The sequence below is a fragment of the Chelonoidis abingdonii genome, chromosome 1 (assembly GCF_003597395.2).
Source record: "Chelonoidis abingdonii isolate Lonesome George chromosome 1, CheloAbing_2.0, whole genome shotgun sequence".
NCBI lineage: Eukaryota > Metazoa > Chordata > Testudines > Testudinidae > Chelonoidis > Chelonoidis abingdonii.
In genome coordinates, this window is record NC_133769.1 from 85567276 (window position 1) to 85591112 (window position 23837).

The 23837-nt window shown below is 39.7% G+C and overlaps 1 protein-coding gene across 1 annotated transcript in view; it reads right to left on the reverse strand.

Moving 5' to 3' along the window:
* Positions 1-11264: 11264 nt before the first annotated feature.
* Positions 11265-23837, reverse strand: part of DCN (decorin) — a 46479-nt gene continuing 33906 nt past the window's right edge. The window contains exons 4-8 of the mRNA XM_032765064.2: positions 23341-23554; positions 22992-23105; positions 21624-21717; positions 15188-15326; positions 11265-12832 (exon numbers count right to left, since the gene is read on the reverse strand). Of these exons, the coding sequence (XP_032620955.1) occupies positions 12638-12832; positions 15188-15326; positions 21624-21717; positions 22992-23105; positions 23341-23554 (756 nt within the window). The 3' untranslated portion in view covers positions 11265-12637. The remainder of the gene's footprint in view (positions 12833-15187; positions 15327-21623; positions 21718-22991; positions 23106-23340; positions 23555-23837) is intronic.

The following is a 23837-nucleotide window of genomic DNA, read 5'->3' on the forward strand; positions in this document are numbered from 1 at the left end:
ATTAGCTGAAACAGTAAATATATGGGATCATATCCTCACTTTGTTTAGATTGTCTTCGCTCCAGTTACTTCAGTGGAGCTATGCCAGTATATGTCAGCTGAGTGTCTAGCTCAGTGTCTGAAAGGAAGTAGCATAGAAACAGCACCAGACCAAATATGAAAAAACAAATATAACTAACATTATTACTCAGTAAAATATGTTACATTTGTTCTCTTTTTATAAAAAACAAACTATAAATAGATTTTTTTAAAGGTCAGATTAAAATGTAGAGGCCAATTTTCTGCTCTCCTTGGATCAAATCCTGACATCTTCACTCTGTTTTTACACTGTACTTACTCAAGCAAAATTTCATAGCCTTCAATATGAGTTTGTCTTCAAGAAGAACAGAAGACAACTGGAGGACTTCAAGATTTGCACCACAAGCTTTACTGGAATAATTGGTATACCTGAGAGCCAGATTGGCCTCTTCTCTTCATATCCGTACAAAGAGGCACAAGCTGCACACAGATCTCTCTGCCTACATGGAAAAAGGGAATCAACCACTTGTGGCATTGTCTTCCACCTGCTTATGGACCTCACAGCACCCTTTCTGAAGGACAGCTATCCACCTGAGGTGGGAAGAATTGGGTGAGCTGGGAGCAGTGTGGTAGGTCAGAGTGGAAGCAGATGGATACACATCAGTCCTCCTTTAGTCCCACAGAGATTTCCCAGAGAAGACCATGCATCTTGTGGCTTTCCAGCCAAGGACCTCATTCCAATGTCATTGAAATCATTGAGAAGACTCCCATTGACTTCAGTGTACATTGGATCAGGTCCAGATTGTTACACACACACACACTATATATATGTATATATACATGATCTAGCAGGTCTTCCTAAAACCTGAGTGGGGATTACAAAAGGTAGAAGAATCCTTTGAGAAAACCCCACCTTTGAGCTCATCATGTAGATCTAATTTGCCTATATAATTCTTAGATACTATGGTGATGGACACTATAGAAAATCCTAAAATAAAGACTGTACTGTGATGACATTGTCACAGGTTCATGAAAATGCTCCTTATACATTTCAGCAACCAGCAGTGTTTTCACAAGAGAAATCCTTCTAGTTACTTTATTATATTATTTTCACCTGTCTGCCAACTGGTTGCAGATTTTGGAGGCTTGCAGGCTGGTTTTCCATTGGAGGAGAGATCATTGATGCTGTGTTTGGGTATTTTCTTTGTGTAACTAATATTTTGCTCTATATCCACCAGTCTTTGAAGAGAGGTGGTCAAACACTGTGCAGGTAAAACCTTTTTTTCAAGAATCTCAACCAAAACATCAGTCCCTAGCTGTCAGAGACCAACTTTGCCTCAAGAGTTTCTTTTATTTAGAGAGATTAAGGCAGGCGGCAAACTTTCACCCTGCAAAAGAAACTGCCACCCAACCCTAATAATACAGCATTTCTTCCAAGACTCTACAGTGGTTGCAGAGGGGGAGGGTCCCAGAGTCCACGATCCAGTCCAAGCCCAACCATCTAAACAGCAAATTTTAACCCTGTAGCTGGAGCCCCGCATGCCTGAGTCAGCAGACCCAGGCCAGCCGGGAGTATTTAATTGCTGTGTAGATGTACCCTCTAATCTACCTTATTTATTGGAACTTTACATTTAAACAAATTATTTAAGAAAGAAATCAACCTGAATTGTGCCTATTCTGACTCCCTATGCTGAATTGGTGTGAGTGAGAAACCCACTGTTCCCACATAAAACACTCATAGCTTAACAACACTAAGTGATCCAATTTTCCTTTCTTTTTCTTGCATCCATTTCCATTTGCTGTGCTCCTACATACATTGGTGTATTTTCATGCTTGTTCTGCATTCTCTATGTCACATTGTCCTGTTTTATTTTTTTTAATCTCTGAACAGAACTAAGCACAAAGTTTTCTTTTAAAAAGTAATAAAAGAATAATGAATACAAGAGCAATGGATTTCTGCTTAAATGATTCAGACACTGATCTTACTAATTATATTTATTATAGTCACTCCAAAAAGTCATGCTTGGGATGTGGCCCCATTGTGCCAGATGTGGTTCAAAGATACAGAAGGACATCATCACTGCCATGAAAAGCTTAGGATCTAAGATACTAGAGCTGGTGTTGAGAAACAGGGAGGGAAGATAAGGTTAATTAGCAATACATGGTTACATAGACTAGTATGATGTAAAACTTGAGTCACACTCTTTTTGTTGTTTTTAAGTTATAGGATAGAAACAAACAAATGAATAGAACAGACTTCCCTCCAACTCTGGACTATATTTCTAGAGCAATGACCAAGGAATTGGATTTACCGCGTCCAATATTTGTTGAGCCAATATTTAATATCACTGAACTGAGATGTCATATTCCAGATTTTAATATAGGGCTAATTTTCAAATGAAAATGCTGCCTTTTTTCAAATAAATGCTGATAAAACTAAAGCAGCATGAATGTGAGACACTATCATCTAACTCACAATTGATTGCCTAGAGCTGATAATGTTAACAGAATGACCCAAGTAACATTGGTTAGCCAGTGCTGGGATAATAAAATCCCTTATGCATATCTCACAAGAGCACATTGGTTCTTTCTCACTCTGCAGCTAGTCTTTGCATTCTTGAGATTGTTTTGCTTGTCAACTTGATTTTGTTTTTTTGTTTTTATTGGGAGATAACAGTTAACACATGGCATTTGCTAAGGAGTTTTTGGCATGGTGGGGATCTAATATTCCTGGGCATAGCTGATAGTACTGGTTTCTACCATCAGTAGCCAGATTGGAATTCACTTGGTCTCTCTGTGAAGGGATTCCTCCGGTATGGCTGTTCCTTTCCTGTGCAAAAGGGGCAGATCTTCCTTTCCTCTGCAGCTTTGTTCCTCCCCCTTCCTGGGACCTGACAGAGGCTTTCCCTGAGACTGAAGTCACATGCTGGGGGAAGAAGCGGGCAAGAATTGCGTGTGCACTTGTGAAGCCCACTCTCATGCACACAGCACAAACATCAGAGGAAAGTTGATAGTACCAGAAACTGTACTCTTTTGCAAGGAGCCACCTTTGCACTAGAACCCTCTGGGAGTGTGTGATTATGCTGCACCGGTGGAGTGGTGTTGCCAGGCAGTATATATGTGTAGTGGTGGGCCACATCACATCAGTGGAGTCATTTTGACCCAAAGTTTGTTGGAGGTGTGACAAGCAGCTGGCTTCACAGATGAGTGCAATCTTCACCTCCTGAAATCCCCTGCTTTGCACCATGTCCTATATTTACCCCATCAAAGTGTGTGTGCTTCAGGCCATGGAGCCTTTTGAAAATTTTACTTCATGCCCATGTGAGTCTGTGCATGTTTATAGAGCTCTCTGTGTCCTAACCTAACCACATGTTGTACCTGTCTTCTCAACAGGAGGGTCTCTCTCCCCACCTAGCAATATCTTCTTTCCCTCCATTGGGTGGAGGAGTGGGCAGATACTCTCTGCCTCCTCCCACAAGCCCCAGGCCTGTGGTGAAGGGACTCATTCCCTCCTTACCCCTCCCCTCATGCCCCATTTAGAGTAACCAGATGTCCCTATTTCATTTTTTCTTATGTAGGCTCCTACTGCCTCCCATCCCATCCCAATTTTTCACACATGCTGTCTGGTCACCCTTCCCCCATTACTTGTCAGAGCTGCCAGCAGGAAGGAAACTGGGTTTGTCCCTCTGATTCCCACTGCTGGCTGGGTCTGGTGCAGCTGCTGCCTTTTAGCTAGTGAGTGGAGCTATTTTCTTGTGTCATCTTTCCGGCAGCTTCACAGAAGGGGAAAATCTCCTGCTGCTCACTGCATACACAGCAGCACTTTTAAAGCTGCAACTGGCCTTCCCAGGGCCAGCGCTTCCATTTAGGCAGCCTAGGCATTCGCCTAAGGCGCCAGGATTATTGGTGGGCAGCATTTTGCCGGAGGGGGTGGCAGGCGGCTCCAGTGGAGCTGCCACAGTCGTGCCTGCGGAGGGTCTGCTGGTCCGCGGCTCCGGTGGAGCTGCTGCAGTCGTGCCTGTGGACGGTCGGCTGCTCCCGCGGCTCTGGTGGACCTCCCACAGGCACCACTGTGGCAGCTCCACCAGATCTGCGGACCAGCAGACCCTCCGCAGGCATGACTGCGGCAGCTCCACTGGAGCCGCGGGACCAGGGTGCCGAGTGGCAAAATTGCCATGCTCCTAGGGCGCTAAACCCCTAGCTCTGGTCCTGGGCCTTCCCTTTCCTCCTTGGCTCTCCGCTGCCTAGTCTCAGTTGTGAGGAGAAGGAGGAAAATCTTGTCCCCCCGCCTGAAAGTTTTGGGGCTGTCTACTCCCTATTTGCCCATAACCAAACATAGAGGGCCAGGGTCTCAGACACAGTGGCCTACTGGAGTGAGTGCTTGAGCCTTAATTAAGCAGATTGTAAATAGTTGGTAATTTGTCTTCCTCATTAAAGAGGATGCTAGTTTATGGCAGTTGGCTGTAGAAATGGAATTGCAGAAAAAGTGTAACTAATGCTAGTGTAACCAGTGCTCACAATTTTATCAAAAGTCTCGTAATATTTGGTGTTTTTTTTTCTTAAAGTACCAGCTTCTGAATTCCTGTGATTATGTGAGAATCTCAGATTTATTTATTGTATTTTTAAAATGTTTCTATTCCTCATGTTTGCAGAAAAAGAATTGTAAAAGTGAACCCTAAGGGTTCAGAAGGCAAACAAAGATTGAAAATATATTTATTTTAAAAACAAAACCCTCATGATTTTTAAGTCAATCTTTTTGTTTCAGAGTTCCTGAGATGATTTTTGAATGTTTGTAGTTGAGAATATTGTAAATGAGATATTATAATTTGCAATTTATCCAGCTATTATGTGCTCAGGCACTTTATGACATGCCATATTAAATCCTTAGAGAGTGACTGAACACACAAATACCAATTTTCTTGTATGAATACTTTTAGAAAAGCTTCCAGATTTTTTGCATCACACCTGAACTAAACCCAGTTTCTGAATTGTTTGATTTTTACCACAAAAGTATTGGCTGACATAAAATAATCTAAACCTGTTGTGCAATTCTGTTTGTCCTTGGTGTCAACAAAACATGTCAATTTAAAAGTTGAACAAAATCATCCTCTCAGTGTCGTGCTTCAGAGTTCTACAGTGTGAATTCAAGTGGAAAATATTGCCTTTACCAGTAATATATTCCTTTTACTGAAAAAAGACGAAGTCAGTGTGTAGAAAGTAATGAGGGCCCTTCCCATTTAATCCCTTACAACCTACTCCGTGGTACATATATCCACTGAAGGAGAATTCACATGACCTTAAGCATACTGAACAGGATACACTTTACATCCTAGTATGAATTCTGTGGGTCATTAAAAATGGTTGGCATGATTTTAAAAGTTCTAAGTGTGAGCAGTTAGGGATTGGAGGGAAAGGACACCAATGGCCTGACACTTTTGTTTAATTTTGGTGAGGCTATGATGTGATGTTAAATTGCCTTGAGATTTGGGTTCTGTGAAACCCTTTCCGTTAGCAGAAAGATCAATGGCACTTCTATGTTTTGAGATCTCATTACAACATACTGACTTCTCCCTACACATTAGAAAGATGTGCACTGACAAACTGAGTGATTAAATATTTTCAGGAGTGAGCCTTCCGAAACAAGACAGTTCTCTGAAATTCCCTACCCAGATAAGCAATATTCAACATGATTCCCTTTTCCCTTTTGATGTAGACCCATGCTTGAGTGGTTTTTAAATCCCATCTTTTTCCTTTATGCTCTGGAATTCAGCTTATCCAGGATAATCTTTTGGTTCCTCAAAGAAAGCTTTACTCTAAAATGAAAAGAAGATAAAAGGAATCATCAACAGAACACTATATAATTAGCTTAATTGGTTCTTCTGAGTGTTGTCCTGTTAAAAGTACCTTCACAATACATGATAGCATTTAGTAGCAGACACATATGGTCTCTATTTTCAGTGCTTATATGGATTTTCTGGAATTTGAGCCTTTTTTAAAGGATGGAGCATGGAAAGGCACTAGTCTAATTGGTTTCACTAAAACTTTCCATATGGAAGCAATAATCCAACTTATCCAAAGTTGATTTTTGTCAAAATAGTAGCAAAATCCTTAGTTTTTTTCTTTAATTCTCTTAAAAATACATTTAGTTGATTTGAAAATGAATATCTATTTGGACTAAATATGAAATATAAAGATAAGATTTTAATAATGGGAAATCAATAATGCAGGAAGAGCTGAACAAAAGCATTAGTATTTAGCTTGGTTTATTGTCACTTGTGAAAGCACACTCTTTGAGAATGTGAAAATTAGTACAAAGGAGAAAAAATCATGCTTTCTGCCATTTCCACCAACTTCTAATGACAAAAAAAAAGTGTTCTAGACCAATTTTTTTAGCCAAATAAGATCTCACCCATTTCATGACAAAACTGGTAACATTTCCTCTCTGCTGTCTTCTCCTACCTTGGCCCTGTCCTGATCCAAAGGCAATAAGTCAATGAAAGAACTCCCATTGACTTCAACAGGCTTTTAATTGTGCCCGAGTGAAGATATAGGATTTTTTTCCCTCTTCAAAACTGCATTTAGTTTTTGACAAGGAAAACAATGGGTGGCTTTGTTTCTGCAACTCTGAATGCACAGTAGTAACTTTGAACATACTGAATAGTCTAATTGAAATCAATGAAGCTAGGCACACGCAGAAGTGTTTGTAGGTTTGAACCTAAGTAAGGGTTTTTTTGTAGTTCTGTTAAAATGTTTAATCTGATCACCTACAATGGTATTTTGTTTTGCTTTGTGTAGCTTTAAATATGGATTTCAAAAACTGAATGTCCCTTTTTCTTGTCTGCATTTATTCCTTGGTTTTGTTATTGTAATACTATATTTTTAATATTTATGATACTGTATAACGTCTATTGTTGTATTATATTAGTAAAATTATTTGTAATGACAACACAATAAACAGGGGCAGGAATTGCCTTTGCTAAACCCTCCAAATCCCTCTTCCAGCTCACTTGCATCACTTCTATCTTCTGTTGAATAAACTTCAGACAGCTCAGGTTCATTCATCCAAGTCCTAGTCTTGGCTAGGGACTGAAAAATTGTTAATAGTGCAGTATCTGGGTTTGCTGAATTCTGAGACATAAAGCTAAGGGGCATCCCCACATATTACTAGCACCACATTCCTATCATCTGAGTATGTCCCTCAGTGGCCTTATAAATATGTTGAATAAGAGAAATGACAAGGCAGCTTTGAATAACCTCACACAAAAGTCCTCCAGAACCACCCTTTGAAACCTCTCGGACACAGAAGAGTGGGGCTTGTGAGGGGAACCAGTGTAGAGCTACAATAAGCAGTTCTACACAGCACCTACCCCAAGATTGCTCCTCAACTCCTTGCAGTGCATTAACAGGCCTTATAAAGTGCTCAAGCCAGGGGTGGGGGGAGAATAAAATCTGTCCCATGGCATGAAACCAACTACTTGTTTTCCTTTTTAAAACAGGTTCTAAAACTGTGGTTGGCATTCTCCAGAGCCAGTGGGGTAGCACACGGTCCTCTTACTCTGTTCCATTTGATCCTGTGGAATGATGGGGATGTCTTCCATTCACAATTACACAACTTAATGGCTCATGCTTCTCAACTCGTTTTACTTCTCCTTCTGTGTAAAAATGTTTGTTCATAAAGAGGGTGCACTTAATGTACACTTTCCTAATGCCATACTTCCCCTGGTTAAATGCTGTGCTGGCTTTTCAGTTATGTGACTACTTTAATTTCTACTACTTTAATTTCTACTTTAACTAGGAGGGAGCAAGTTAGAGCCAGCTAATGCACTTGTTCATCCTTTAAAATGGGAAGGAGAGACTGAAATCATTTCTCATTGACTACTGTATAAATATGGCTGCTAATGTTCAGTGAAGTGACAGAGAGCGTAATTCATCCCTTCTGTCAGAGCATAGATTGCAATGCAAATTTCTGTGTGCAAATCACACTATAAATGAGAAAAATCCTGGGTGATAAAAAAGAACATAGAGATCAAAGGTCACATTCTGAATAGCTGAACATAGGTGTTGAGAAGGTGTTGGGTGTTTCCTAGCTGTGCTTTCTGATTACAGTGTCAACACACAGTGAACAGAATAAGTATGTTAATTTGTGCCACTGCTGCCTTTTCTTTCCTTTTGCTCAGCCCTTTTTTTTTTTTTTTTTTTTTTTTTTTAATTTTTTAAATTTTTTTCTGGCTTAATAGTAGGTGAAGTAGAGTAAGAAAAAAAATTGCGCAACACTCACTGTCAGTAGATGGCACCTCGGAATAGTTGTGCGTCGTGAACCCTTTGGGAATCTTTCATGGCTGTTTTAATGATATTACAGTGGTAAAGAGTTAACATTAATCTGAAATAGAGGGTTAGCTCTTTATCCTTCTGTTAGTTTGTGTCTAACAAGCACATCTGAACTAGGTAAAATTATCTGTGCAAAGAAACAAAGCATAAACGCAGAAAGGCTATGAGAGAGAAGGTTCACCAGCAGGTCAGAACATGCAGGGTTTGGGACTAGGATCAGCTGCCAGACTCTGAGACTGGAAGATTCTGGACACAGACTAACAATCAAAGGGGAACTAAAGAAAGTCTTCAGAAGCTGGAAATTGGAACAGCATGGTCTGTGTAGTATCTTGATTTGACTCCAGGGAATTTGGAGTTGATTCTTTCCTGAGACTCCGAGACTAGAACTGTCGATATTGTTGATATATCAGTCTGGACATTTATATCATCTGCAGATGACCTGGTGCACTTTAAGAGAAAATAATCAGCTCTGCAACTGATCATAATGGCCATTTTTGGCTTTATGATCTACAAACTGTGTATCTTTAACTGGTTATTTTTCTTTTCAGTTACTCTCCACTTACTATGGTTGACATTCAAAGTGCAACACTCTCTGTGGATATTTGGTGTTGATAAGAAAGAATGTGTGTGTATTTTCTGAAAATCCTAAACCTATGAGGCATAGTTAAAAATTACTGGAAGTAGATTAAAGAAGCAATGGAACAGATTTACAGTATTGTCACCAGAGACTGAAATAAGCATTTGGGAAGATGCAAGAACGATAGCAATTTTCTTATTTCTAGTCTTTCACTGCCGATTCAGTACAAAGAAAAGGGAGAAGGTTTCCCTTTGCAATCTCTTACACAGATTTTTCATTAACTGTTATACAGGAATTTATGAATGGAGATGAATTCATATATCTCTGCACCATGATTGCAAAAGTTAGCAGAAACATTGGCCTTGATTCTTCAGAGCACTTCAGCATGTGCTCACCTTTAGGTGTGTGCCTACGGGCTTTGGTGAATCACTACCATTGTTAGATTTTGATAATACAAAAGGGTTGCTTTATCTCTAACTTATATTATTGCAACTTCTTTATTGCAAGATTCTGGGGAGCTTTTCAATACAGCTATTCCTTTAATGAGAGAGAGAGAGTGAAACAAAGGCTAGCAAGGACAATGAGGTTAGTATAGATTTTTGTGGCCAGATTTTATATAATAAAACTTTTGAACAAAGTAAGCTGGTGTAGATTGGTATAGTTCTTTTGACTTCAGTGGAGCTACACTGATTTCTACCAGCTGAAGATCTGGCTCTAAATTTTTTCCCCTCAGTATTGCTGTTTCTCCCAGCCTGAAGTGGCAAATGAAAGCAATTGTAAGCATATAGTTTCATTGTTGATTTTCTAAAAATGTCCTCCATTGTGCAGGTCTGCCCAAGGAGAAGATTATAGTGTTCCCTTATAACCCACCCCTCCATGGAATACAGTTGCCAGGAAGGGCAGACGTGCTTTGTGGCTGCACCATGGAGTCATGGATTTTCTTCCCTTGCTGGTGGGCTTGAATCCCAGAGGTTGTCTATGGGTTACCTTACCTTTTCACAACCCAGGAGGAGGGTGGGGGTGAGAGGAGATCATATTTTCCTGCCTAGTCAGAAGGCATTCTGCTCTTGCCCATTTCTCTCACTCATTTCTGCCTGTTTGATATATGTTTTTTTTTTCTTTTCATTTCCTCTAATGTGAGGCAACCTGGTTTTGATTTCTATGGAAAAACAGTGCTGGGCTTCCCAATGGTTTGGGGTCAGGAGAGAATTTTCCCTCATTGCAGGCTGACAACTACAGTGTGTTGGGGGTTATTTTTCAGCTTGTTCTAGGCTCTGTAGGGCCATTGGCCAGTGAAGTCGAATGGTTTGGGGATGTTCATATATTTGATGATACACTAGTCAAATGTTGTCTCGTTTTGGACCAGCTTTAATTTGGCTTGAGCCCACTAGGGTGTGGGTGTATTATCATGGCCTTTATTTATTCCAACCTAAAGAACAGGTCTGAGAGGCAGTGAGGCCACATTAGCAGTGGTTGGATCATACGAGGGATGTATTCTTTGGGGACAGCATTTGCTTTAATATTGATCATACATTCATCTTGTAAGGACCCAGTACCTTGTATGCAAAGGGGAAGTATGTACTGAATCCCACAGATGTGGTAGATAACAGAATCTCAGCCAAATGAGACATACGACCACAGCATGAAAGAAAGGTACTGGATTGGACTAGTTCTACTGCCAGGTAGGGAGGGATGGAATGTTTTGGTTATATACAGATCTAGATGTTTAGGTAATACATTAACAAAAGTTGTGGCCATTTATTTAAACAATGTACATATAAGTTATGTGGAGTCTTTATGGCTGTTGACAATCCTTGTATCCTTTGCTGAAATGCTATTTTTGTAGTTTTCTGCACCACTTCTCCGCAGTGAATTATGTCAAATATCCCAAAAGCTCCTATAGAAAAAAATACACTTTGGTGGCTGACATCCTGCCAAGTAAAGATTCTGATCTTAAACTCCCAGATACCAAAACCAAATAAGGAGATTATTTGTCTGAAAGCATGGAAAAGACATGAAATAAGTATGCAATTAACTTCTATCTCCATCTTTTATGAATATTATGGGTCTTTATCATTTTTGCTAGTTACAGTAGTGACAACTACAAAAAGAACATTTTGTTTCTCAGGAAAAGAAATTTGTAGAAGACTGCTGTATAGGAAAGTGGGTTTTGCTTTGTTTTATTTTCTAATTTCTTTGGGGAATAAGAGACAATTTGTGCTTATTTTAGCTGTCACTGAGTATAGAAGATTTTATTTTTGTGGACCTATCCAGGATTATAATTCTGACAATTTGTCTGTTTTGATTACATAAACTACATAATAAAGACGAGGAATTGGGAGTTTGCCTGTATTACAGCATTCTTTAATATAAAAGCCATACAAGTTTTACAAATTGAAAAGATTGACTTGGAGAATTAGGTGGCCTCAGAAGGTTCTTTTAACATGACAATTGGAATGATTATAAAAAGAACTTTGTAGACAATGGAAGTAGAAATGTGCAGCCTTTCTTTGCCACGCCTATTACCCTCTCATACCAACTGGAGAACCCAAATACATGGATTGCTTTCAAACCACTCTTAGAAGAACAAGGAATTTTCAAGAATGATGTCCTAGTTCTGGCCAGTGATTTATTCTCATTTCCAGAAGTATGAATTAGCTGATATTCCAAGTCCCATGAATACCTCCATTTCTTCAGATAGGCAGGCTGCATATCTCTACTTGACTTTTAAAAAAAATAGTTAAAAACTGAAAACAGTGAAGAGAGTCGACTAGTGTACAATACAGAATCAGTGAAGAATGTTGAAGTTTTTAGTTTTTCTATCTATAAGTGGATTAATATAGAAGGCTAAATCATAATTATCTCACTCTCACAAGTAGGCCCAGTGAAGACAATGAGACTGCTGATGTGATTAAGGTGTGCTGGATTCGCCCCAAATAATGGTAGTCATCATGATCTAAAAGTAGTGAAGAACAGGAATATATGACAAATGTCTTGTACTGCAAATTATTTATTTTTTTAGGCCAACAAAACTCTTATTTGCTAACCTTGACTGGAATTGCTCAGGTAGATTTGTAAACACATAGAAAAGGAAATATGTATACAATATGAGTTTGTTTTATTTTTTTTTTTTGTTTAACCAAAATAATGACATTAGCAACAATTTATATTGCCTTTGCTAAATAGATACATTCAGAATTAGGCTTTAAACATGTTATAGCAGATATTTTTAAACCACCAGGGCTTGATTTAAGTTTAAAGGGGCTAACTGTGCCCAAGAATAAAAAATAGTCTCATCTCCTTTTTACTCTACCAATTTCCATGAGTGGCCATAAAAACAAAAAACCAAAAAAACCCAACAACCCTCAATCATTATCATTTGTTTTTAATATCAAAAGATTTGACAAATATTTACCCCGAATCTCATATACAATGGAATGTGAAAACCTGTAGTATTCAGCTAACTGAAAGATACCACAAAAAGCTTTATGACAAAATGATGGCTGAAATAAGTCTAAATAGAGTACAGCTGGCAATTCTTTTGATGGTGTGTTTTGTCTTATACACTTTTAAAGAATCACTTATTTTACATCAATGGGTGATATCCACTCAGTGAAGTTTCCAGTATTTGGCTTTAATTGTTAACAATTTTTAAACAGGCTTATGACAACAGGTATTTGTAGCTGAAATACAACCGAGCCCCATCTCTATGGTTCTATTTGTAATTTCCAAGCTGTATTGCCGAACGTTCATAGACACATCGGAAAGTAGATGGCTGGATTTCCCAGTATTGTACAGGGTTGCTGAAAAGACTCACACCTGAATAGGAAGCCTTTTTGGTGTTGTATCCAGGAGGGCAAAAGTCGCTGGGGCCGACAGAAGCAATTTTATTGTTATGAAGATAGACTACCTGAAATATATACAATTGTATAAGTGAGAAATCAGACTAATCTGCCAAAGTACGGAACTAATCTGGATATCTCAGAACACCAGTAAACATTGCACAGTACATCACAGCATAGTAATCTATCTGCTCCTCTAAATACATTCGCATTTGATACTTTATGCTCATTGCCTTGAGCTACTGAAAATGTAACTGAACTTTGCCATAGCTAATAACCAAGGATCCTAGTTTTCTGTGATTAAAGAAAAAATCTCTGATTAAAAAAAACATAAAAAGACACCTTTTTCCACACTTGAAGTGAAATACTGAACTTTAGTTTCCCTAGGTATAATATATATTGAATACAATGTTTTATTGATAGAGTGGAACCCTGTTATCTGAACTAATTGGGACCAGGAGCTGTGACAGGGTTTTTGGCGCCCTAGGCAGGGGTCCTTCCGCACTCCTGGTCTTTGGGGCACTTCAGCGGCGGGTCCCGGAGCCAGTGAAGAACTCGTGGCAGAATTGCCACCGAAGACCTGGAGGGCGGAAGGACCCCCCACCGCCGAATTGCTGCCCTTCCAAATCCTGGCACCCTAGGCGACCGCCTAGGTCACCTAAATGGAAGCGCCGGACCTGATTGGGACTGCGACCAGATCAGGTCATCAAAAATTTGGATAATCTGGAGAGCTTCAGCCCTGCCACACGGGGCTGACAGCCTGATCCCTGCTGCCCAGGGTTGACAGCCCATCTTCAGTTAATAAAGAGAGCTGCATAATAGAGGCTCGCATAAATGAGGTTCTACTATATATGTTTTTATTTTTTCACAAAATGTAAAAACTAAAGATTCTCTGTAAAAATGCAAAGTCTGCGCTTTTTCCACATTTTTCTGTGGCAAATGGATTTGTAGGATCCCTGCTAATAACTTTTGAAGACTGGTCAAATAAAGCTGTGTCACTTCTAATCGAAGGGCCCAATTAGAAGGGTACTTAAGCACATGCCATACTTCAAGCAAGTATTTGGGACTGCTCATGTGCTTAAAGTTAGGCGTGTGCTTAAGTAGCTAGCAGAATAAGAGACTACAACCCAAAAACTAAAGCAAAACTATATCACTGTGATATAATCATCATTGATTGTAAACATTTTTTAATCATAATAATTCCTTTGGCCAACATATTTGTTACACAAGTGGATAGGCACAGATGGGGAGAGAGAGTGTGTGTGTATCGTTTTTTCAAAGTGAACAGAGACTGTTTTCTATTTGGTCTTTTGCTTCAGTATAGGGAATATCATCAATATTGTGATAATTTTAACTCCTTGCCAAGAGCAACTATAAAGATTTTAAGATTGACTACAGCATAGGCACTATTTTTCCACCAATGATTGCAATGTATAATTCCATTATTTGTGACAGATTAGGATTATCAGATCACTGTGAAAAAAATGGGAAAAAGTCCCAAAAAACAGGACTGTTCCTTTAAAAAAGGGACCTCTGGTCACCCTATGACAGATGTTATATGCTTTAGTCAAGCTTGATGATATTTTTCTCTTGTACAAGATATACAGAGCTGGGGTTCAAAATGATAACTCACTTGGATATGGAGGGACAAAATACCTGAGGGTGTTAGTTTGGTATCTGTATTTTTATTAGCATTATTTTCAGAATTGAGTTATTTATTTATAAAGCAACTATTACATAGGTCATCCCAAATAAGTGTGCAAAGAGCAGCAAAATGTGCATGATAAATTTATCAAATTTATTATCTCCATTGCGCACACATTTATGGATTTATTGACCTTCGCACTAAGGGGACTATGTACCTCGACATCCATATACTCAAAATTAGAATTGAAATGTCAATCCTCTAATATGCTATACTTTCTTTTACATACCAACATATATTCAATGGTATAGTCCAATGGTTCTGAAACTGGGAGTCACCAGGGCTGTCGTAGACTTGCTGGAGTCCAGGGTTTTGGCCCTGGGCGGTGGGTCTCAGGTTACAGGCTTCCTGCCTGGGGCTGAAGCTCTTGGAATTTGGTTTTGGCCTGTGGACCTGGGGCACTGAGGCTTGGGCTTTGGCCCCTGCACCCAAGGCAGTGGGGCTCAGTCGGGTTCAGGCTTCAGTCACCCCTCCTGGGGTTGTGTGGTAACTTTTGTTGTCAGAAGGGGGTCGTGGTGCAATGAAGTTTGAGAACCCCTGGTGTAGTCAATTACTAACAGACAGTGGATATGAGGCTTGCCTCAAGTCACAGTTTGGGGGCACAAATGAAAAAGATAGGATGGCCAGTACTCTGTATTGTTCAAAGATCAATGGTAGTGGACCTGTTTTTTAGTCCCTTTCAGTTATTGCACATCTGAGTCCATAAGATATACTTTACCTGGATGTATTTGTGTTCAGCCAGCCCACCAGGCACTTTGACAAGTTCATTGTTATCCAAATGGAGTTCTTTCAGATGAGGTATATTGGCAAGAGAGCCATTATCAACAGCATTGATACTATTGAAACTGAGACCCAATCTGCAAGAGGAAATGACACTAGGTAAACATTAGCAAAACAACACATTCTCACAGGTGGTTGCCATTTCACTTCTTGACAAAGTATGTGTTTTTTCATATTTATCACACAATGGGGTGGGATGGCCCTGTGGATTGCTAATGGGATACAGAATCACAAAGGTATAATACATTTGGATGAGCAGAAAATTCGATGACTTGAGCTACCAGAATTATCATTGCATAATTCAATTTGTTTCCACTTCACCTTGTATTTCTGAATTACTTGCTTACTATTGCTACAGCATGTATTTGTGCATACACATCTACAGTAGGCACCAGGCTATTAAAACTGACTTCTTAAAATTCACCTTATGATCTTCTTGCAATACAGGTGGAATATAGAGGCTCCAGACTATAAATTTCTCTTTCTATTTATGTGACCCTATTACAGTGTATCTGAGCATCTCACAAACATGCATCAGTTTATCCTGACAGCATCCCTGGGAGATACAGATGTATTTATATCCATTTTACAAATGGGAAACTAAGGTATAGAAAGATTTACTGACCTGCTCAGCAAAACACAGGAATTGTGTGAGAGCTAGGATATGAACCCAGAGCTCCTGAGTTGCAGCCAAGGGCTCTAATCACATAACCATCCTTCCTTTTAATAGTATGCACATTCTGGATTTATTAGCACAATTTGTGTCCAGCCTGGAAAATCTGGTCCTATGTATATTTGCATATTGTTGCCCTTCAGGTCTGAAATCACTAAAATTCATGAGTTTCTTTCTTTAAAGGATCTGGTAATCCAAGTTAAAATAGTCTGTTCTTCACAGGAATGAGATCCTGTAAAATAATCTGTTGTAATATACCTAGTAGGGAGGAGTTGGCTTTAGACTTTAACCTAAAGCATTGCTTTTTAATTTTCAGGAAAATATATTTGTTGTGGGACTTCTTAACTATACAACTCCAAGAAACAGCCCAAGAATTGTATAGATGTAAATCAGAACCTCTAGCAACAGTACAACTTATTATAGATGAAGACTACTAGAGAAAGGCGGTTTCATGACAATCTGCTATGGCAATGCTGTATAGTTTATACCAGGTACAGAAGTCAGATTCTGGAACTAATATGTAACCACACAACACAACTGAACACATCTGATTAGTCTTCACAGCCATAAAGAAGTTCCCAGAACTCATGCCAGTCAAGAGTAGAACCCCTTGTGCAGAATGTCTTTAATAAAAGAAACAAGCAAAGAAAGAGTAATTCTAAAACTAGTACAACTCACTATATTTAAACTACAAATAAAACTATTATAACTGTACAAAACTATTAAAGGTCTGACAAAGGCCTACTGAAGCCTCCCATTCACATCAGTGGGCTTTGGATTAAGCCCTAAATAACTGATATGACAGCAACATTACTCCTATAAGAATCAACCTTAATCTAGTTCAAAATATCTTTTACCTTTACTAGAAACTTGGTATGTGTCAAATCCTAAGGACTTCACTTAAGTTCTTACTTAAATAAAGTTCCCAAAGATTACAGTGCATAAAAACTAAGTAAAGACTTCAGGATTTCATTTCATGTAATTAGTTTGGCCTGAAGAGCAAATAACATATTGGAATTGTTTAGAAAATTTTGGCAATGTGTATCACACAGGATGTTTGGGGACGTGTCAAAAATACGGTCATTTTGGCAAAAAGTTGTACAAAATCTTAATGAACACATCTAAAACATAATTTGGATACAAATACAAGTTTCTAAGCAGACGTGTCTAAGATAAAGAGCATTCCATGGGAACAGCAGAATTGGCTTTTATTTTTGTATACTGAGAGAGATGAAAAAGTGGCATACAATAGTTTTAGAGTGTTAGAACAGAGTATGGTTTTCATCTTCTTTCTTTTTTTCCTATAGTGACAGAAGGGGAGGAAGTTGGGTAATGGTTCTTAATATAATAGCTTTTTATATTTGTAAATGTTTTATAAATGTTTTAGCTATATTAGTCTCATCACTGAATAACTTGTGAAGACTAAGAAAGAAACAATATATAAAAATAGAAATGAACATTTATATTGTAATTCAAAAGGATGTGTTCAGCTTCTTTAGTCTCTAACCCAGGGGCAGCCAACCAGAGCCTGAGAAGGAGCCAGAATTTACCAATGTACATTGCCAAAAAGCCACAATAATACATTAGCAGCCAGCCATCAGCTATACCTCTCCCTGCTCCCAGCCCCTGCCGCCCACCAGCAGCCCCACTGATCAGCGCCTCCCCACACCTCCTGATCAGCTGTTTTGTGGCATGCAGGAGGCTCTGAGAGGAAGTGAGGGAGAGCGAGGACACAGCAGGCTCAGGGGACGGGGATGGAAAAGGTTGGAGTGGGGGCAGGGCCTGTTGAGCAGTGAGCTCCCCCCGGCACATTGGGAAGTTGGCACCTGTAGCTCCAGCCCTGGAGTCGGTGCCTATACAAGGAGCTGCATATTAAGTTCTGAAGAGCTGCAGGTGGCTCTGGAGCCACAGGTTGGCCCTCCCTGCTCTAACCCCTCTGCTGGCTCTTTCCCATGTCGCTGTCATATGGTCTACACAAACACCACAAATCTGAACATTAGCATTTAGGCCCAAATACAACTTCCACTGTATGCAATGGGAGACTTCTCATTGACTTTTAATGGGAGATGCATTAGGTACGTGACTGTACTAAAGGCTATGCACTCTCCTGTGGAACTCCATACTATATACAATCTACAGTATCATTTGTCAAGTTGGGTGGGGGTTGCTGTAGCTTTGTGTGAACTGTGTTTTAGGAGGCTTAAAAGTAAACTTTAAAAAAATATTGCTGTTCTGCTAGTAGTCAAAGATTCACCGCAGCGTAAACAGTAGAACTAAGCAGAGTCATCATGCTGAACAGTTGCCATACCAAAATGTCCTAACACAGATGTACACTAAACTGGCCTGTGTCTGAAATGTTAATTGCAACTTAAGGAAGCTATTAAACTGTTTAACCATGACATGTTCCAGCAGTGAAGTCAAATTCTAGCCTAACTGGGTGGCTACAGTAAAATACCTACAGTTTTATTTAGGCACTTAAATAAAAGTAGCTCAATTTTTTTTCTGGTTGTTTTTTTGGCTCTTGTATTTTATTCAACACACCCATGGGGATGCTCTCCCAATGGCCCTAGCTTTCCCTCCTCTTTCTTCAGCCTTCCTCTCTCTGCCCAATCCCCACTAATCTAATCCATGATTAATCTAAATTTAAAACCAGATTGATTGAGCTTCATGGTTTGATAATCCTGCAGCATGCTGTAGTATGAATTTGGCACCACCCTCTTCCCAAGCCAGTAGCTTTAATCTAGAGCCCCAGAAAAAAACTGATTGTCTTTCTGAAGTCCTCTACCCTCTACAAGAGCTCCGGCTGTCTGATTAAAGAAGTGGTGATGCCCTCTTCTCCACTTCTTTCATTGGCCAAAGCCATAATCATACTCATCAGAAGTGAATGGGTGAAAAGGAGGTAAAATGGTAGTTCTTCAGAATGAGGAATTTGGAACGCATAGTTCCTCTTCTGGACTAGATTTGGTTGGAAATATATGGACAGTTCAAGGGTGGTGGGGAAGAAAGCAGAATGCCAGGACCCACACTTCAAAGTAAAATATTAGGATTTTTGTTTTGGTGGTTTTGGAAGGGTTTTTTTTCCTTAATTTCTATGAAGGTTGTTACACAAACCACTAACTTTAGACTAAATGATTGCAGTTAAAAGTATTGCTTTCTGGTCCTTAATTCATAAGTAGGTGTATTTTTCTCATACGCTTACAAAAAATTCAGGAGTCTTCCAATAAGTGTATGGATCTCTGGGTGAAGGTGTATCTGTGATAACACGTGGTGATGAAATGAGACATACAGCGGAGGACTGAACATTTTCATTACTGAAAAGTTCTGTTTGGATTTTACAAGCTCCCAAAAGCTTTTCCAAGAGACTGATTCCAAGAAAGAATAAAGAGACTATCCACATTTAAAATATCCAAGAACCTTCATTTCAACCAATTATATTTACTTCAGTGCATTTAATTCCAAGCCAAATTAATGTAAATAGAGGGACAAAATCAGCTCCTCTTAGCTTCTAGTACGTCTTCCAACTATCTCTCCTCTCTGCCTTCATTCAGTCAATCAGATGAATGATAGACATATAAATGATCTTGATGACAAAAAAGGCCATGATAAATTAAATATTTGTCTTCGTAAAGCAATATAAAGTATCATAATCTTATAACTTCTAAAGCCCCTGCTTGATAAGTAACACATTACTGGGTCCATATTACTCTCTGATGGGATGGTTACTGAGAGGTAACCCACGAATAATTCTGCTGGTTTATTAGCATCCTCAGCTGAAGTACTAGATATCACCCTACATTTTCCTGTATCTAAAGGAACCCCAAAATACCATTATTCAGAAGAAGAAAAAACACCTTGCTGCACAGAGTATGATTCTTTTGCATTGTGCTGTTGACCCAGAGTAGTGCAACATTTACCTCACAAACCCCCTAGTCTGCATCAGTATGAGATTCACAGGGCCTGATGCTCATGGCTTTGTATAGTCATTTACACCAGTGTAAAGTGAGTGAAGAGTTGATGTAAAGTGTTACTAAACCATAAGTGCAGTATTTTACACATACTTTGCATGCAGTCTGTACTGATGTATATGAGTACACAATGCAGTGAGAATCATATGCACAATGCTTATTCAAAATATTGCACATGATATTTTCAAACAGTTCACTGAGTCATTGTCCTGACATACATTTTGCCACATCTACCTACTGTCAGATTCTTCTTACACCTCCCTCTGAAGCATCTGCTGCTGACCACTGTTAGAGACAGGATACTGGCCTAGATAGACAATGGGTTTGATCCAGAATGATAATTCCTATGTGTTCCTATCTATTTCTCTCATCCTACATTGACGTACAGGTGTAAGGGCTTTGCTGAATCGTAGCAATAGTCCCTACTGGACAGCTTTACACAGCATATCATAAACATTGGTGTTCCGAAATTTCTAAAGTTTCTTTTTTTTTAATCCTCAAAATTTGAGAGCATTTTTCAAAATAGGTTTTTGCTAGGTCTGTTCAACATTCATTCCAGGGTAACAATTTTTTTGCCTGGTAAATTCCTTAGATTTCAAAAAAGTTGTTTGAGTTGCTCGGTGGCAAAGTCCCTGTGTTCTCACTAAGTCTTGTCTACATGGTGGGTAATATACATCATGGCTGTGTGATTTCTAAAGTTCACTAATGTGTTCCATATTAATTCGCCCATGTAGACCTTGCTGGTGCATACTAATGGTTCCCGATTGCGCTCTGACTTGATACTCTTTCAAACAGCACTAAGTTAAAGTGTACTAGGGAACTTTGAGTGCGCACCAACAGGGTCCATATGAGCCAATTAACACACAACACATTATTGTGCTCAGGGCCAGTGCAAGGATGTTTCATGCCCTAGGCAAAACTTCCACCTGGTGCCTCTTCCCCCCCCGCAGCAGCTCTCCCCCTCTACCCTGAGGTGCCTCCCCTGCGGCAACTCCCCACGCCCCACCCTCCACCCTAAGACACCCCCCGCCCCAGCTCACCCCTGCTCCGCCTCCCCCCCAAGCACGCTGTCACTTTTTCACTTCTCCCGCCTCCCAGGCTTGCGGCGCTTCAGCTGATCGGTGCCACAAGCCTGGGAAGTGGGAGAAGTGAAGCAGCTCATCCCTGCTCTGCCTCCTCCCCAAGCACACCGTGGCTGCTTCACTTCTCCCGCCTCCCAGGCTTGCGGTGCCAATCAGCTTAGGCACCACAAGCCTGAGAGGCGGGAGAAGTGAAGCAGCCACGGCGTGCTCGGGGAGGAGGTGGGGCAGGGGTGAGCTGAGGCAGGAAATTCCTCTGCGTGCCACTCCTCCTTACTTGCTGCAGGCGGCCCTCCCCGCGCTTCCGTGCCCCAGCTCCCTCCACCTAAATGCCGGCGGCGACCGGGGCGGCTGAAGATCTGGCCGCCGCAGTTGCTGCCAAAGAAAATGCCACCCCCTAAATCTTAGCACCGTAGGCAACCACCTAGGTCACCTAAATGGTTGCACTGGCCCTGAGTGTGCTTTAGAAATCTCACTCCCTTAATGGGCATTGCCCCACCATGAACACAAGCTCTAACTTTTCCTGCTAAATGGTTTGGCACATCTCAAGCTAAAAGATTATCACCCTTCTTAACTACAGAGTGATTTCTTCCTATTGTGTGTATTGCAGCTATTGTTTTTACATAATACTTGTAAGTTATGTGAAAATGTTATTACTTAGCCAAGTTGGTGAGTCCAGATAGACTTTCAGAATCAATTTTGGTGATCTTGTTGCCGTCAAGATGAAGCTCCGTAAGTGATAGAGGAAGGCCTGAAATAGAAGGTGTCCCAAAAAATTTTCAGTATAACTCGAACATAAAAAATAGGCCTGATTCTCAATTCTATTACGTGTCTTTTATATTGCTAGAGTGGTGTGAAAGGGCCTTAGCATAACTGAGATCAGGCCCATTGATTTTGGAGCATGGACACATCAGAGAAGAATCAGGAATCTTGCAACTTGCACTTTGAAAAGTATTTGTTTTAAACATTAAAGAAGAACTTTTACAATGAGGAGAACTTGAAAACAGAGGATTTTCAAATTCACTTCACTCAAAGTGAACTGCTAACCCTGTCCTGGGGGCCTGCATTCACCGACTAAATACTACATCAATCTTCAAAATGGCTTAAAGGGGACTCTGCACAGAGGCGAATTTCAGCCTGCACACGTTTACACATACAGGTGTTAAATCTGGACCTAGATGTCTTTGATAGTTAACAACAGTGGCAAAAGAATTAATTTGAAAATGAAAAATACTGTTTTTTCTTTTTACTTTTGTATAGAGCATATTTAAATATGAATCTTAGTCTGCAAATCCCATTTATTACAGAAAAACACCCAGGACACAATACTTTGACTATTTTATGCAGTCTGTACACAAGAACAGCCATCACAGAAAGTGAGGGGGAGAATAATACTAAATAAAAAACTTCTGGTATTAACTTTCTGAAATTGTGTGCATTTTTGCAACAGTTTACTGGACAAAACATTAATATAGCTACCATCATTTCCTGCAGTTTGGAGCCGTTTGGTATATTTTTAATCCTTTTTGCATAGGTTACATTAGAGATCTTTTATTATAATATACAATGAATTATTCAAAAGATTGCAAATGTTTCCATTTTGCCGATGAATGTTTCTTTGACCCTGAAGATTACACTCACTCACACTCACGGGGCCTGATCCTCATTTCATTGATATTGGTTTTACACCAATCTAATGCCACTGAGTTCAACGGGGTTACTTCTGATTTACACAAGTGCCATTTCAATCAGAATCAGGCCCACAGTTTTCCCACTTTCTCTCTGAGCTGGAAGAAAGCCAAAATAAACTGGTTTACCTTTGTAACTGAATCTCATGCAGAGCTCCATTAATGGAATATCAAATTGCACAACCCTTGTACTAGCCCAGTCAAGATTTGGAAGTGCCCAGATTTAACTCAAAAGGCTCTGATTGTTTTCCAGTGGAATTTGACCATGGCCTTGAAGTCTTACTGATCAGTGTATTTCACATGCCTGAATCTTTTAAAATCTCATAGCTGTTCTTACCTCTAGGGATACTAGTAATGTTGGTATCTGAAATACGGATATAGGAGAGCTTCTTCATCCCTTGAAAGGCTCCATTTTCAACTCCTGAGCTCTTGAGTGGGTTGGTACCCAGTTCTGCAAACAAAACATGTTTGTGAACTGTCCGGTAGTTTACATTTATAAGTATTAAACAAAAGAGCAGTTTTTCCTTCAGTGAATCATGGACAATTTGGCCAATTGCTGTAGACCATCAAGACACTTCTTGGCTTACCCATGTAAAAATTATTTCAAGTACAGTGGGTTAAGAGTAATAGCTAGAAAATATATACTGCATCAAGTTACTTTAGCAAAAATCTCTTATGATGCATACCTACGACAATCATACTATTCAGTCCATTAAAGACAGCTTTCCTCAGCTTGGTGATCTCATTCTCATGGGCACGGAGCTCCTGAAGGCTTTTAGGCATGTTTTCTGGAAGTTCCTTCAGGTTATTCTTGGAAAGGTAAAGTCTCTCCAGTTTCTTCAGTGGAGCAAAGGCTGCAGGGCTGATCTTACTTATCTTGTTGTTCACAAGGATCAATGCCTGTAAAATAATAAAGCAGGAGATTTTGTTACATCCACTGTGGGCATAAATTTAGGGTGAAGTTGCATTAAGACTGAAGAATTAAAAAAAAAAACCCACTGATTCGCTGTGTTAGCTGTGTTGAAATGCAATGAGGAATTTCAAAAAATCAGAATAACGCATATTAGCAAAAGATAAATAACTACAAAAATACCTATACAACTACTTATGGCCAAATCTTGGTGAATGTGCAGCTCCCGCTGGTGTCCATAATAATCATGTCTACCTCCAAGGACAAAATATA